The sequence below is a fragment of the Excalfactoria chinensis genome, chromosome 2 (assembly GCF_039878825.1).
Source record: "Excalfactoria chinensis isolate bCotChi1 chromosome 2, bCotChi1.hap2, whole genome shotgun sequence".
Taxonomy (NCBI): Eukaryota; Metazoa; Chordata; class Aves; order Galliformes; family Phasianidae; genus Excalfactoria; species Excalfactoria chinensis.
In genome coordinates, this window is record NC_092826.1 from 106,164,349 (window position 1) to 106,181,778 (window position 17,430).

Here is a 17,430-nt window from a genome sequence, read left to right on the forward strand (position 1 = left end):
ATCTACTGTTAAGAGCTGCTGAAACGCTACTTCTCTTTACTATCAATATGGAATTACTGTTTTTTCAGATAAAATACTATTGTTATCTTATACTGGCTTTAAAGGGTTTTAAACCACTTACATCAGCTTGGCATTTCGAATACTTCAAAATCCCTCTGTCCAAAAAGAAGTATCTCTGCAAACAGGAAATGAAGAAAATTAAAAGAAAAAAATAAATTATCACATGAACAGCCAAAAAAACAAACAACCAAACCAAACAAAATCAAAAAACACCACCTCAAACACCCATACACATTTATTCAGAGAACATTTTTCCCTGCCCTTAATATTTATTTTCCCACCCCAAGAGTAACAACACACTCAGTATGTCACATTTACATGGTACCAGATTTTCATACAGACATTCCTTTATTACCTTGTGCCAGCCCTTCAAAGGCCATTTTCTTTTTTTCAGCAAGCAGCCTTCTTGTTTCTGTGGTTCCTGGGTACAATTCATTGCTCCCCGGAGTCCTTCTACAATTTCCCAGCTGTCCTGCTTAAACAGAAAATATAAATCTAGATCTCATTTCTTCCAACTAACAGAACTGTTAAGACAGATCTGAGATGAGGAATAAAAAGTCAAACTATAGGGTTTCCAACATCAGTAACAACTGTTTCAGCACCTCGTTACGTGGATGTCTACAGTAGTAAAGGTAAGAAACTGTAACTAATAACAATGCAATAGTAAAATAAACACATGATGAAAAATAAAAAAGGCTTATTAAATTAGTCTTTTTTCTACTAGATAAGAAATTAAAAGACTTACATACTTATACATACTTATACACATCCACAGCCTTGTCACAATTTACCACAAAAAGATTTCTGCTGTCACATGTACAAACAGCCTATTGTAGATTATGAAAACAAAATAAAAGACTCTAAAGACTGTAGCACTTTTTAGTCTATACTAGGTAACTCAAGGTTCTGTATTTTCTTACAAACTGCAGCCCTCCTAGGAAAAAAAAAAACTGAAAAAGAAACAGAAAGCTAAGAACCTATCTAACTATCTGAAATATTTGAGGAGTATAATGAAAAGGAAAGAGTATAAGAAAAGATTCTCCTCCAGATTAATCACGTACACCTCTAGTTAAGAGTGTCTCTTGCCATCAACAAGTCTTGTATGAAGTATTCTGCAACAACACAGCAGAAAAGAGAGAGTATTTTTTACAATTCTTTTTTTGTGGAAAAACTGCTAATGACCACATAAAACAAATTTCAAGATGTCTGATCATTAACCTTGTGAATGATTTATCAGCAGTTACCATGGGATTTCATAGATCCATAGTTAGTGAAAACTCAGAAAATTTCATGTGCTTGTACATAGGAATGGTATATATATATATATATATAGGAATGGTACAAGCACATGAAATTTTCTGAGTTTTCACTAACTATATATATATACATATATGAAAAGGAGAAATACTGAAATCTGTAGAAATTAACAATATGAAAGATCCCTGTGAAACACGTAGGTGAAAACAGAATACTACACGAGTGAGTACTTGAGTACTTGTGGTTGTGGTCCTTTTCATTTAAGCTAAAATGAAGTATTCTCTTTTCCCCCTTCCCAGATCTGACTGACTCAAAAACTTTAAAACAAAAATTAACAAAGGCACCAGATGTGCTCATTTAACCCCTCCAAAATCATTCCAGTTCAACCCAAAAAATAATAAAACAATCCCACAACAGGAGTTACATCAGGTTATGCATACCTACTACAGGAGTAAAAAGACAAAATGGCAAACCATCTTCAAAAAGACATTCATTAAACGGCTTAAGCAACGTGATCTCTCATTCCAAGATGTCACTGGCAGCATTCCACTATTTTGTCATTCTCTTCCTTGCATTGGACTTCATGGAACAAACTGCAAAGCTGGTCAGCTTCTCTGACTTGAGTTCACTCTACCAACCCTACACAATAGAGCTCAAGCATTAGAAACTTGCGTTGCCCAGCTCTTATCAATCAACACTCTACAGATCACCCACTGATCACAAAATCAAGACATCCAAGATCACCCAAGTCCAATTGTTCACCTGCCACCAATATCTCCCACTAAATGATGTCCCTCAGTACAACATCTAAACACCTCTGGTGTTGGTGACTCCACCACCTCACTGGACAGCCTGCTCCAGCACCTGACCACTCATTCTCAGAAACAGTATTTGCTAACAACCAATCTAAATCTCCCTGGGACAACCTGAGGCCACTTTCTCTAGTTCTACCACCAGTTACACAGGAGAAGAAGCCAACTACCATCTTGTCACAACGTCCCTTTTGGTAGTTGTAGAGAGCAATAAGGTCTCCCTGAGCCTCCTCTTCTCCAGACTAAAGTTCTGCCACCTGAAGGTAAGTCAAAACTACAGTCACTCTAAATGAAGCTATTATAGCATGGTTCTTTAATTCCCCCAACCTAGAATATTCTGAGAGCTGGTTAAATATCATGATTTCATGGCTACTATTTAGAAATAATATTTCTAAAAAATAAAACCAAACCAAAAATTATGCTCTGTATTCTTTATTCATTTTTGTTGACTTGGAATTCACTTAGGACTCTGAATAATCAGGGATTTTCTCCTGCTTAGGGGTGAATTACTAGGTCAGGGAAGAGAAAAGGTACTCAAACATGAGGAGTTAATGCGCTGAATGTCAAGCAGAAGGCTCCCTGGGCTGCTGCCAGCATATCAGCTCATCACGAACCACAACAGTGCACATTCTGCTGCAAGACACCAGCAGAGCGAGTCTTTTGTGGGGTGAAGCCGTCAGAGAATGAAGCAGAGCCAGCTTGTGCCCTTATAGTGACAGTTAGCTACAGCTTGCTAGCTGCAGCTTGACAGCTATTGAAGTACAAAGGCAGCTACAAGCCTCCACAATTAAGGACTTTTTTTTCTTTTTTGAGGGAGCCTTTCAACCTTGAAAGCAAAAAAGCAATGATATTCCACCAACTCTTTTACCATAAATGGAAATGCTTGGCCATCAAATGCTTTCTACAGTGAGCTTAGAATTCTTTTTCTAGTTAAAGATTACTTAATTAACACTTCCATAATTGCTAGCATTAGGAATCTATGATGCCTGAGTAGCCTCTTAAAATATCAAGTATAGTGTAATGCTATCATTTATTTTAAGTCAGTAACTGCTGAACTTACTGCTGCTCGCTATCCACAGGTGGATAAAATTCCCCCTCCTTAGGAAATATGTTCTGCAAATGAGCCAATAAAAAACTAATATTGACATGAGACGTTTTCAATCTGGGGACTTGAAAAGAGGTAAACATTAAAATGTAATGAAACCTGATGGAACAAGTGAAAGATGATTCTAATTAAGAACTAATAGGAACATTTAGAAGATTAAGAATAATGGCATGTTCACGGTTGTTTCTTCCTTCTTGAAATTAGCCAGAAGAGTTTAAAAACTGTATTATTACACGATTACCAAGCCTGTTATTTCCACTGCCTCATCCAAAATATATTAAATTGCAGTATGCAAACAATTTTTCCATTGAAAACCAACCTGATAGCAGTCAAGACTAGCAAACAGTATTCTTATTGTTATGCCTAATGAATCACATTTCTTGAACTTTGGATCCAGTTCTCAAAGTCTTTGCTTAAGGTTAAACACAGTATATTGTCAATAGAGCAGTCTACTTGCAGGAGACAAGAACAAATTTGAGCACAGTCGAAAAGCAAGAATCCAGATTCACCTCCTTTTCATAGGGATAAATTTGGAAAGAAAAAGACTGCTGAAATTAGACAGATCCACTGTACATTGAGCATATGAGGTAAAGACAAAGGAAGCAGCTGAGATATAGTAGAGCTGTAGTACAGCCATCTGGAATATATGCTGTGTCAACAGTTTGGGTAAAAGGTTTAAATATAGAGCACATCCTGGGCTGTATTTCAAATAAGGGTTACTTTGAGCTGCTTCTGCAGTCCAGGCGTAAGAGGTATCCCCTATTCCTGAAGAAGATCTGCATTTCTCACTGTTCCTTCTGGTCAGCGAGCTGGTAAAAAAAAAGGCTTTCACAATGATGAAGTGTGAAAATGGAAAGAAAAGCAGAAGTAGGAGCACCATTTCCCTTTGAGTGGGACCAACAGCTTGCCAAATCTCAGGGAATGGCAAGGTTCCTACTCTCATTTCTGTTAATCTGGGAACCTCACATTTTGACTGCATACTTTGCATAAAAAGGTAGCTTTAGCTGACCTGGAAATAGGTCCAGAACTTTTAAAAGCACAGGACTATTTAATCAACTTTATTACCCAAGGAAATGCAATGAATATTTCAGAGAATTAACAGCTTGGAGAAGTACTGGATAACTACAAGACAACACTGCAATAACAGCAAGCATTTGTTTCTCTCAGCCTCTTCTGGCTAGAGCCTTTCCCACCCAAGCCTCTGAACTCCCACAGTTTCCACAACATTGCACTGTGACTTATTTTTGTCCTTAGATCTGTTCAGGATCTAAACCCTACCAAGACTTTCATCAGTATTTTGTTCTTCTGGGTATCTGATGCTACGTTTAATGAGTAAAAAGTATCAGCTGGCTATTGCTGGGAGCAGCTGCAGAAGCAAGAAAACAACAACTGCTTGCTCTAAAATGAAGACAAATTACTCAAACTGGTCAATTATCATCTGTTCTCATCTGTCTGAAATAGCTGAGGAGCAAAATGGAAATACAGGATTTCCTGAAAGGCACTGGAAGTATTCAGATTATGGTCTATTCTGTTGATTCTTATCATACATAGGGAACTGGAAAAGTTACCCCAAACCACAATACTCAATTGAGGGCAAATGCCCACAAAATGCTACAGCCTCACAACACCCACCCCTTCCTGAAATTAAAACAACAACAACAACAAAAACAGCTGTATTGCTTTAACAATGCCCAGTCCAATGGCCAGACTGGTAATGTTTAAAGATAACAACCTTACCAAAGATTTTGCATTATTACGGACCTGCACAGAATGATCAACTCCGCATTTGCTGCCTGAGGCAGAGATTTCACTCAAGGCTGTGGGAGGAAGCACTATTGTTACATTTCACAGGTTCGAAGATGCTCATTTTAGATCAGCACGGAAATTCACACTGTAGTTGAAGATGATATATGCTCTGTGGCTGAGGAAAAAAACCAAACCAAAACACTTACACTTCAGTCTCCAGAGTAAGTCTGCCATTAAGTAACTGTAGTCATTTTCTATATTTAATAAAAGCCTTCCCGCTTTCTGCAATACTGTGTACCATACAGCTCCTCAAGGTGAATTATTTCAGGAGAAAGAATGAAGTAATGAGTTTGAACGGCTCTCAGACTGATGCTTGCACTTGCTACTTCCCAAACGAAAGAGATGACAGTGCCAGACTTTCTTCCAGTATAAAATGCAGTCAGTCGTACCGAATATTTTAAAGTGCCAAAAATAGAAGCTCGCTTTGTGGAGGATAAGGGCTGGCATCAGCTGCAACTAAATCATTTGTTACGGTTCAGAAAATTGGCAGAAATTATTCAATTTTCTTTTTTAGAACATGGAGTATTTTTAAGCAGCTCTCCTGTCATAAGGCTTTTCCCTATTGTATTTATTTAAGAAATTCATTAGCATATTAGACTTGGAAATCGTTATCAAAACGTAACTTCTTTTGCACATGGGTCAATTTGAAAGTAATGACCAATATCAGTTTTCCTTGCTCACAAAACAGTCTGAGCTGTGACTTTGTAGAAGACAGCCCTTCCTGTGACTGATGGAGAAGGGCAGAGAGACAGGCCGTGGCAGCAGCCTCCAAGCTACTACGAGGCTTCAAGGTGAGGTGTACATGGTGAAACAACATGAACTGTTAGTGTCTTCAGTTCACACTGCAAATGCCTTGCACCTGACAGAAAAAGGCCACCAAGTTTAGCAAATGCAGGAGCAGGCCTCTCAAAATCCTGCAGGTCTGGTTCAATTGACTCCTATGGCACAGCAGCCTATATTCGGTATCACAGGTCTCCATTTATGCTCCACGTTGCTGACACATGTTGCTGTGTGAGGAGCAATAACTACATTTCAGAATCCACTGGAACCTCAGGGGCAGCCTTACACATCTGCGGTTTCACATCCCAATCATAATTTGCTTATTATTCAATACAGGTGTGCACTCTGTGAATAGCTGGAACCTCAGATCCCACTACTATGAGGAAAAAAAAACAAACAAAAGGTAGCCCTCCTCCTGCATTTTTCCAGGATTCACTTTTACTTAACATTGTATATGTGATACTTTTAATATCAGGTGATACTTTAGAAGTTCTATAGAACTTCAGAATGCTGCTATTTTCTTCACAGTACACCTCTGCTTCTGTTTAAACCAACATGCAGAGGAGAACGACAGATAACCCTCAGTTGGTGACTTTATTCATTCCCAGTCTTGTCAGGCACCTAGTTGACAACATCCACCAGGATGTGTATATTACGGACAAAGCTCCAACTTACTAGCACAAGAGGCTGAGAAGAAAAAGGAGCAATTAATGATAAAAACAATAGTATTCGATGAAACATGACAAGAACTTCTCTGTGAGAAAGGAGAGAAGGGACTGAAAACAACAGAACTCTACATTGTCACAGCAAGGCAATTTTACATTATTATACTACAATCCACACTAGTAAAGGGAAGGTCCCTCTAAGAAGGTGCAGGTCTTTATAAGTTGCAAGACTAGACTCTCTCAAAGCACTAGTGTGCCTAGGCCAGTAAGTGTTGCAGAGGATTGCTTCTGTTAGAGCTAGAGGACCATCATCTTCCTGCACACAGCAGAGATTAACATTCATCAAAACTGTCACTGAAACCTTCTATCAAAGTAAATTCTAATTAACAAACGAACTTTAAAATCATATGAGAAAATTGACCCACGTAAGTTATTTTCAAGTAAATATTCGGAGTGCATACTGTACAGGTTATTTAAATCTTTGCTTTCCACAGCAAAGCAGTTTGTTTTGTAAGCTGCATGACTACTTCAATGTAAAAAAAAAGACAAACAAACAAAAAAATCACATGAAAGATACAAAAAACATCAGGGAATAAAATAAGGAACAACAATATACTGCTACACACATAAACGTCGTGTAGAAAAACACGAGAGGAGATAACCAGTATTAAATTACCCACAAAAAAGGATGATGGTTACAATCCAGTTAAAGAAAGGTTTACTTACTCATCCCAAGGGTCAGGGCTCACCGAATTCTCCAAAAGGAGAGATCTCCTGGAAAACATCCCTCCCTTGTGGTATCCAGCCCTTACATGAGTACGAGGGAGGGGTGGAACCAGGTTCTAGTCCTTCTGGTTGCATAGGTGAATTGCTTTTGCCTGTACTCCCAGTGCTGGCTGTGTCCCTTCACCAGGCGCTCAATCATTGGTTCAGGATATGACTTAGCAATTCCCATACAACACTGACAATCTTGAAAGAAACTGTAATTTAGATTTTGTTGTTGTTGTTTTGCACTGTAGACTACTTTTAAGACCTCACGATCACTTCAGCAGATGCAAACAAAGTTACAGGATAAGACTGGAAGTTATTATATTTCGTAAGAAAAGGGGTAGATAAGTATTAAAGAATTCCATATGAACAAAGAAGTCTCTATTAAAAAAGAGAAATCATAAAGACACTAAGAATGACGTTATTTCAAAAAACAAGTATTTCTAAATTTTCAGTGCATATATGAAAAGGACATAACAAGTCATGTGAGCTGCCCCAATTCATGCAGGCTGGCTTACCATCAAGGTTTCCTGAAAACACGGACAAGTCATTTGTCTTGTTTAGGTTGCTTAGATGCAAAATAATCCACTTGCTTACTTGGTACTGCAGTGACTGACATGAAAATTGTAATACTGAGACTTAATCAAAGTGGAGATATTTATCACCATGCCTGGTATGAAGAAAGATGAACTGCACGCCTTCAAAATAGACTGGGAAACAACCTACTTTACAACTTCATTCAGCTTGACCTGATAGGTGTGTGAGGCAACTTAACCATCTGCCTGTCAAGGAACACAGATGTACCTGGAATACAAGTAAAACAGCATCTCCCACACCTATCAGGTATATCTTGCATTTTTGTACAGATGATCAAGGGATAAAAAACTGGGGACAGACAAAGTGATATTAAGCCTTACTGATTTATTCCTTTCCTCCAAAGGATACAGATGAGAAAAAAATGGGTAAGAAATAGGATCCACCAAAAATAGTATCAAAAACCTCAGCTCTTCTAAAGATTCCATTGTGCTAAATGGCAGTAAGTGATTTTCTTGCGTAAATTGCTCCTGCGTAAGTATAGTTGATTTTACTGGCTATGTAATGCACCAAGGGATTTAGACACACTCATATAAATCTTATTTAAAAACTATGTGATAACACATGACTGACTGGAGTTACTGGAACAGACAATACCAAACGTTTTAAATTATGCAGTAATCTCACACTGAGGATATAAAAGATGATGTTGAAGGAAAACAAACAAACAAAAAAAAAGAAAAACAAACAAAAAAAGTGTCCTGAAAGCAAGGATTTACTTGCTTAGTGTATGAGAAATGCACAGCAAATTCTTACAAGCATAGCACTTTAAAATGCAGAAATTGCAGACTGTACGTGTGGGGTCAGATGTCCCAGAAAAGCAGGTGCTCTTTCAACACGCAGCTGAGGTCTCCAAAGCTTTAAAGGGATTTGGATGCTCAATTCCAATTAACATTTCAACCTGAAGCAGCTCCAAGAGCTTCACTAAAGTAGTATTTGTACAAATAAAAGTTTATGTACGGTGAGGGTATTGCTCATCATTTTGCAAGCATGGTTTGAGTGTATTTAAGCTTGATTTTCAGCATTGCTACAGGTCAGTGATTCTTGCCCGCATGCAAAAGCTGTCTTCAGCAGTTTCACTTGTTAAGTACAAATGCTTACCATCAGGTTTTCACTGTAAGGTTGAAAGAATAGCATAAATGATCACTTCTGCAGAAGACAAAGTATGGTTTCACGATTCATACAGAATCAGGCATCTAGATGCATTATGCTATACAAATATGTATTTTCTTAACTACATTTCTACTACAACAACCAGCATACAGGCACCCACATGAACATTTTCAATGTCAAGTTTCAGAAAAACGCATTCTCTTTCATGCAAACCTTTCCACGGAAACTTGAAATAAGCAGAACTGTTACACCATATCCTACCACAGAAATGTTATCTTCCAGGGAGGGCTTGGCATTTCAGGATCAAGCCTCCACAGCAGTAATATTTCACTACAAAGATGCACTGTTAGCGTTCCAGTTTTAGAAGAGCCTGCTATTCAGGCATATTATATATGCTATTTTTCAAGTGATATTTGTAAAACAGGTTCAGTGCATTTCACTAAAAGCAAGATGCTACTACGGAAATTAAACAACAACAAAAACCCAACAGGTAAAGAAACCAACGAAGTGATCAAATAAAATAAGCGATAGGAAAACAAGAGTTTTAAAAATTCACCAATATTCAGAAGCAAAAATAAGAGCCAATCTTGTTAATGTGTTCAGTTTGGTTGTATTACCTGTCGACTTCCCTGCTTAGAGGAGCAGCTGCTTGTACTTCTTGAAGGAGACAACATTTTCTGAGATGCACCGAAGTTTTTTTCTTCACTCATGATTCAAGGTCATTTATTTCACATCAGCTCACTTAGAATGTCATTAAAAGGTAATTAAGCAAATGTATTGGAAGACTCCTGAGAGAAGCGCAGAACTCATCCTTTACCCAAACGCACTCCAGTAGCATGATCTGCATCCCATAGAAATTCCTAAAATGAAAAAGAAAAAAACAAAACGCCAAAATCATAATATAGCTTTTGGTAATGCAAGATGACAACATTACGGTACACTACTAGAAACTGACACAAAAGTCACGTCATGATAAATTCTTCTATCATCAAATAGGACTAGCAAGAATTGCACGGTTTTATAGTCAGTATTTATGCAGAAGACAAAGTACAGTACCAAGCATCATTTTTAAGACTTAAATGAGGAGAAAACATCTAATAAATTGTCTCCCAAAAGGGATGTTGAATAACTAAAAAACATTTTTCCAGGTTGTTTGATAAGTTAAACAAGTAAGCACAGCTACAGATTGTAAGGAAAAAGTAACATATAATGCAAGCAATACACAGGAGTGGAGAACTATGCAAACTTGTTCATGACCACTCTTACCCGGAATCAAAAAGTTGTAGCTATTTTCACATCACCCATCTAACTCAGCAACTGGAAGAACAACCAGCAGTCTGTTTAATAACACTGCTGTTTGCAGCATATGCAAATAAAACCCAAGCCAGAAACTCCTAATAATGGATTTCCAGTGTGGGCAAGAGTTGCCATGGTAACAACACTGTTTTTTTTAAAAGGAGCAGAGGACATAACAAAAGGGTAATGCTTCACAAAACTTGGGGTGGCGGAGGAGCTTTGTGAATTGTCTCACACTTAAGCTTTTATTGTCTTGGGCAAGGAATCTGCACATGAGGAATAGTGCAAAACCACCACTGAGGAACATAAGACACTTCCACAGGTAAGAGAAAATTAATTTCCAAAACAGGGAGGCATTACTTCCCAACCCACCTGCCCGCTTGCACTATAAGTAAAGCCCTGAACTAAGCTCACTGGTTGTTGAGTTATCCATTCATTTTTTCTTGAAGAGTCACAAAATCCTATTCAGAGAGGAGCAGTATGTTAACACCCCTAGCAAAATATTTTCTGTTTCAAAAATTCCAGTTTGTCTTAAGAACAAACAAGCAAAAAAAAAAAAAAAAAGACAATCTGGTGCTGCATTGAAGACAGCAACAACACCATGTTGGAGTTAACTGTGCTAAGTGCTGTAGTCTGAGGCGTCCAACTTCTGAACAAAGACATTTTTCAGCCTACAGTGGCTCTTCTGCAATACAGCTTGGTGTTACAGTTCAGCCAAGTTACTCTCTTTTTAGCTGGTCTCTCTCTTAGCATTTATTCTATCTATTTAGAAATACTAGAGCAAATCTATGCAAAGTAACAAACTATAGAATCATTAAGGTTGGAAAACATCAGTCTGATCATTTAGTCCAACTGTCAACTCATCCCCGCAGTGCCCACTAACCGTGTTGCTCAGTGCCACATCTACATGTTTCCTGAACGCCTCCAGTGACAGTGACTCCACCACCTCCCTGGGCAGCTTGTGCCACTGAGAAGACATTTCTTCTAATATCTAACCTGAATCAACCCTCCCTGCCCCCCAGCATAACTTAAGGCCATTACCCCTCATCCTATCACTGATACCTGGGAGAAGAGGCTGACACCTGCCTTGCCACAACCTCCTTTCAGGTAGTCGTAGAGTGCTATATGGCCTCCCCTGAGCCTTCTTTACTCCAGACTTGAGGTATGGCCTCGACTACTGTAGAAATAAGCCCCAGTTTCCAAAAATCAGGTGAGAAAGCAAGCTCTGCTAAGTCTATTTCATAAAGCCAGTGAGAATGATGCAAGAACCTAAGAGAAACAGCACAGTGATGTGATAACAAGACCAGATTTGGGCCTTGCACACAAGTTTTGCGCTGAAGTTACTGCTGAGATTAGGAAGCATGTGCTTGGAGAAGATAAGGACTCTTCCCATCTGAAAGACTGTGTGTGGCATTCCACCAAAGACTAGCACATCTAAAAGGTTTAAACCACTGAGTAAGCATAAAGCATAACCTTATTAGTTTCAAGGTGCATTTAGTAAAACAGTTTAATGGAGTATCTCTATTTATGAGTGGAGATCAAACACTCACAATAGGAATGTAAAAAAGTTTCTTCTAAACTCATGGTTCAAATATCCCCTCAAAATTGCCACACAGCAAGAGTTCAACTACTGTTCACTGCTTATACAGATAGCTACGTGGTCCTCTTCACTGTTCCATGTCTAAAATGGTTAAAGTCATCAATATAGCACTTGGTTTTCATTGTTCACTACCTTGCATTTTGGCAGAGGTTGGCACAGTTGATGAAAAGAAACAGGCTCTAATTTGTGGCAAAACGCACTTATTGTCATCAGTACCTTGCGAGCATATCCCCAGGATATGCCAGGTTACAAGACGCCCTTTGCTTATCTGAACACAGCACTGCGGTTTATTACACCCTCAAAAACTTCAGATAATGGAAAAAGAAAATGGAGGGCTCAGCAATGTTAATACAAAAAGAAGCTGCGAAGTCAGAAGAATCAGAGAATTGCAGGGGATGGATGGGACCTCTAGAGATCATCTAGTGCCTGCCAAAGCAGGCTCCCTAGAACAGGTTGCACAGGTAGGTATCCAGGTAGGTTTAGAGTATTTCTATCATCTTTTTTTTATTTATTTTTTTTTGCCTGTGGAATGTACAGAAGAAAAGGTGTGGCTACATTTGTATTTCAGAACAGATCAGAAGAACACTTACTCTTCAAATCTTATCACCATCTGAGATCATAGTTTGCCTTAATCTGCAGGACAGTCTTGGAGTTTGGACACCATATTCCCTACAGAAAAACTACAGCAGATGTGCTCCAGGAATTAATCCAGTGATGGCAGCACTTTGTCCATGGCACCAGGCTCAAGCTCAGCCCGACCAGTCCTATCTCAGTGCCAATGTGGGGTAATAGCCATAACTGAATCACTTGAAAAGGCCTACTTTTACTGAACTGCTCTGCTCACTTGCTCACTAATGTTGATATGGTCTAGACAAAGACTTTGGGCATTTAGCCAAGCACTTCAGAACTCCTTTGGCAAAGTCATTGATCTTTTTTAATCAGAGACGGGAATGTTTCTAGAATTCAAATGATTTGAAAGTGACTCAGCCACCTAACCTGGGGTACGTAAGCAAAGGGTGGGAGTCAGGTAGGACAGATCTGACAGAGAATACCTGAAGTATTTTGAGAGTCTACTTCCAAAACAGGGCTTTTCAATTTCTTGTATTCTCTCAAATTAATTTACTACATGGACCTAAGAAAAGGCTTTTTTTTTTTTTTTAAACTGGCCCCAAAGAAAGCAAGAACCATGTGTGCCGTTTGTCCAAAGTCTTATTAATATTTTAGTAACGTTTCACTCTGATTTAAATGATTACCTTGAGAATTCCCAATTAGAACTTGAAACTGTACATGAATACTGAACGTGACCCCGACCCATCTGTCAGAACTGCTGTGTCCTCCAGCAACTGCTTTGTGTTCCTTTTTAAAAATTCCTTTTTGTTTCAGAAAGAAAAAAAGAAGAGGTGTTCAAGGCCAGGTTGGATGGGGCCCTGGGCAACCTGATCTAGTAAATGTGAAAGTTTGGTGGCCCTGCCAGGCAGGGGGGTTGGAGCTTCATGATCCTTGAGGTCCCTTCCAAACCAGGTCGTTCTGTGATTCTCTAATTCTGTGAAGACATGGTTGCCCTTCAAAAATAACCATCTCAGTGCTTCCAGAAAGGTGTAAAAACACCGATCCTGCATCCCAAACATACACTCGTACTCTGGCTGCCAGTAGCAATGACTGAGCCTTTCTCATATTTTACATTACCTGGAGGGCTGAAGGCTACAAAGATACGTGAGCAATTAAGACTTGATAGCAGACATGACCATCAGGGTTATGCAAACTAAGCTAAAATTGCAACAGACTCTCATGGTTGGAGGTCATCATGATTCATTTACTTCAGGTTCATTGCTTTCTGCTCTTCCCTATACCACAAAATGACTTTGGAACGAATGATGCTTGTTCCCACCTTTCCTCTGAAGTACACAGTACCAGCTACTTTGGTCTATTCCAAAAAGACAAATCCGAAGTGCAAGGCTGAGGCAAATTCAAATACATTTAGGACAGAAATTTGCACAGGTGCTAAGTACTTGCCTAATTCTTCTCTACTGAGTCAACAGCAGCAAAAGTAGGCCAAGGCTACTCATGCAAATGACCTTACCAGGTGCACTTTAAAGAACTAAGAAAAGAGAGAGTCAAATATTATTTATAGCTGCTGTATCTTAAATCCATAAGCAGCACTTACCTCTACTTATTATCTGTTTTTAGGAGCCTTATTGTTCAAAATTAATTAAGGCAGATGTAGACATATGACAATATGTACAACAGGAAGACGTGAAAAATATAAGTGTACTGTCTCCTATGTTGTCCTCATTGCCCTAAAATCTCTCAGGCTGCACTGGTTCAGAATGACTTTGCAGCATCATAACTCATTTCCAGCAATTCTCCAAGCAATAAGCTTATAGCAAAACCCCACATCTCACGAGAGAAGAAAGGCAGAAATTTGGAAAATTCTGGAAATCTGCAGTAGTAAATCAACATTATGCAATTATTTTTGTTGTGGCTTTAGAAGAAAAAGACTTTCGGCTGTTTCAGAGCTGAATCAGCATCAAAAGAACACTGCAGAGAAAAATCAAGTAGCAAATCTGGAAGTGTACGTCTCATGCTATAACTGCAGACAATAGAGATTGTGTGGATAGAAGAATAAGAACAACTGAAAGTCTGACGAAAGCCAAGTGGACACAGCAAATGCAAGACAGCAATCCAAGTAAGAGCTGCAAGCAACACAGTGACTTCCACTGAATTAAAAAAGAATCCACATTGAAACCTTTGCTCTGTATCTATTATTAAATTATTAGGTTATATTCACTCACATCCACTTGGATAAAGAAAGCAATAGTCTTTTCCAAGTAATGCTTTCATGGCTTTCTCTGTCGTACTTCAAATTGCCAGCTTTAATCTATCCAGCAATCTCATTTGGCTCAAAAACAAAAAGAAAGAATTATATATAGGCTACAGATATGCCATGTACAGCTACTGCAAATGTCTTTTTCAGGAAGGTATTTGCTATTCCCGAATTACTGTAACATTCATACTGTGAACGACACAGCACACAAATATACACACATATTTACATATATATATATATATATATATATACATATACATGAATATATTTAAGGCTATTTTCTTTAGGGAAAGAAAATTTGCAGATATACAGTAGTTAAAAATAAAGAAATTATTAAAACTATCTTTGAAAGCAACAATTCAAACAACCTAAGCAAAGTAGCAGTAACAGGAAGCTTTTGAGACCCTCCCTCAGTTAGGTGCTGTCCTAGACACCATCCAAATCACAGCCTCTTGAGCAGGCACTTTCATTGGCCATAGACATATCCTACCCTCTGAGGTATTCTGTGATGCAAAGAAAGTTAGCTCCATCTTGCTTACTTCCTTAAGGAGGCTACTGTAGTAAGTAGTTAAATCATACTAATTAAATGGCCCAAGAGAGGAAAAATTAGTTCAAACAAAACCTTCCTACTTGTGTAATAAAAAAAGACATAGGGTGGGAAACCAGACAAACAACAAACATACTGCATGTAACACTGGACTACTTTTCATATATAATATTCATCACTTAGTGAAAGAACACCCTGCATGTTCCAAGTATAAAGAAAGCAAATACAACAACAGCAACAAAATCATCAAAAAACCCCAAACTCAACCACCTGGAAACAATCCACTACCATGTATCCCAGCAAAGACACCAAAGAAGAACATGCTTCAGTGTCAGCTCTAGTCAGGCTTTCCCAAAGCAAAGCAAGTGTCTGCAGTTTCACTAACCCTAGGGGCAAATAATTCAGTACCCGGTATTAGAAAGACCTTATATAAATTTAGAAGTAGGTCAATATGCATCCTAAAATGTAAGTATATATAAAAATATCACCTTCCCATTACATCTACTGTTGAAATTTACTTTAATACTGCTTGTGACATGATTAATTTTAAATGTCTAATCTTGACACTGTTGCCCCTCTCCCTAAGGAGATGTGAGAGATTGCATTTGTATGAAACTCACTGTACACATATTCTAGGCAGATATGATAAAAACCTTTGTGATGATTTACACAAAATATGTATTAGCAACGGCAGCATTATTATGTTAATTGGTTAGCTGTCATATCACCTTTTCAACCCAGCTTCTAATCATAGTCGAGAATGTGACTGCATTTGCAAATACAAATGACCTAGCTCACAGGCACATCCTAAATAATTAATTCCTCCTCTTCCTCCACTCCTTTTGGAGGGAGCCTTGCCCAGGGCCAGGCTGGCAGCTCTGTGCTCCTTAGCACACGTTGCCCAGAGGAATGGAGTCCCACGTGCCCCCTTCTGGCTCCAAGTACAACTCACACACATGACCGAGATGCCACAAGCCTGGAGACAGCAGGAGCTGCTTTGTGATGCTGGAACAGACGGGTCCACAGCCTCCCTGTCAGGAAAGTAAAAGCTACTGAGCTGTGATCAAACGCTATGCTGCGAGCACACACACTGCACAGAGCAGTGCTAATGAGCGCTGGGAGGGCTGTCAACCTCAAGTAATAGAGAAGCAGTGAGACTCTTCACAATGGAAATGCTATTCATCCAGGGGTTTCACGAGCCCCAAGACAAAGGATGATGAAGGAAAGGGAGAGAGAAAAAGGCTTTCTGTTTTCAGTATGAAAAAGAGCGGGTATACAGTAACATTTCACAGCCTGCACTGAATCTGTGGAAAAGAACACCTGTTAATGGTCTCAGGGCTGGTATGAGTGGAAACACCATCAGGCACAAGCATGGTTGCCTCTCATTTTACTGTTATCTGTTACTATTTAAAGCTTTGCTCACTGAAACAAAGATATTCCACTATTTCTCAAGGCTTATTCAAAACCAAAACTCAACACTCACTGCTGATAAAATGTTACTGAAATGCACACGGTTTTCTTAGATTCAGTTCTGATGGGCACCTCATTCTGGAAGTCAGAGCCTTCTTGTGGAAATAGCTGTCAGTCTGCCATGATGTAAGTAACTCACCATCTTAAGACAATGCTGTCTGTACGTCAGCAAGAATACATTACTATTCTGTGAAATCACTGAAGGCATCCATGTAATTCTGTACAAGACTATCTCTTTATGACCTGATAAGCTGCATAATGCTGTCAGATGCATAAATCTACCAAGGCTGACATCACGCAATATATTTTATTAAACCTGCTGACTTAGTTGGTTTAACTATGGAGAAGCAAACTCAGTCACCCGTGGTTTCATGTAGAACAGAGATTAGGACTATTGGAAGAAGAGTTTCTACAGCCCAGGAACTGTTCCAACAGAGGCCTGAACGAAGATGGCACAGAGTGTGTATCAACAACAAACACAACCCAGAGATCCTCTAATCTCACACAGAAAGTGAGATGCTTTCTTTAATGAGTAGCAGAACCTAAAATACCTCCCTGCTGTTTGATGTGGTGTTTAAGTTTTCACACCTCAGCATCATATACTTTCAAAAAGCTTTTAGTACTTCTCTCCACGGAGATACCTTTTTTCTCATGATACTGTCCCGTATGGTTTAGTGTATGTCACAATTTCTAAGTGAAAACAAAAAAGCAGCCCGGGAAACAACACTTC

At 38.8% G+C, this 17,430-nt stretch overlaps 1 protein-coding gene across 8 annotated transcripts in view; it reads right to left on the minus strand.

Annotated features, from left to right (window-relative positions):
* The window catches only part of OSBPL3 (oxysterol binding protein like 3), an 88,211-nt gene that overhangs the window by 38,977 nt on the left and 31,804 nt on the right, over positions 1–17,430 (minus strand). For 5 of the 8 annotated variants that reach the window (XM_072329310.1, XM_072329311.1, XM_072329315.1 and 2 more), the window contains 3 exons: positions 9,578–9,820; positions 416–535; positions 122–175 (listed from right to left, as the gene is read on the minus strand). In XM_072329310.1, the coding sequence (XP_072185411.1) occupies positions 122–175; positions 416–535; positions 9,578–9,670 (267 nt within the window). In that variant the 5' untranslated portion in view covers positions 9,671–9,820. The remainder of the gene's footprint in view (positions 1–121; positions 176–415; positions 536–9,577; positions 9,821–17,430) is intronic. The other 3 variants (XM_072329314.1, XM_072329312.1, XM_072329317.1) reach the window with 1 other exon arrangement.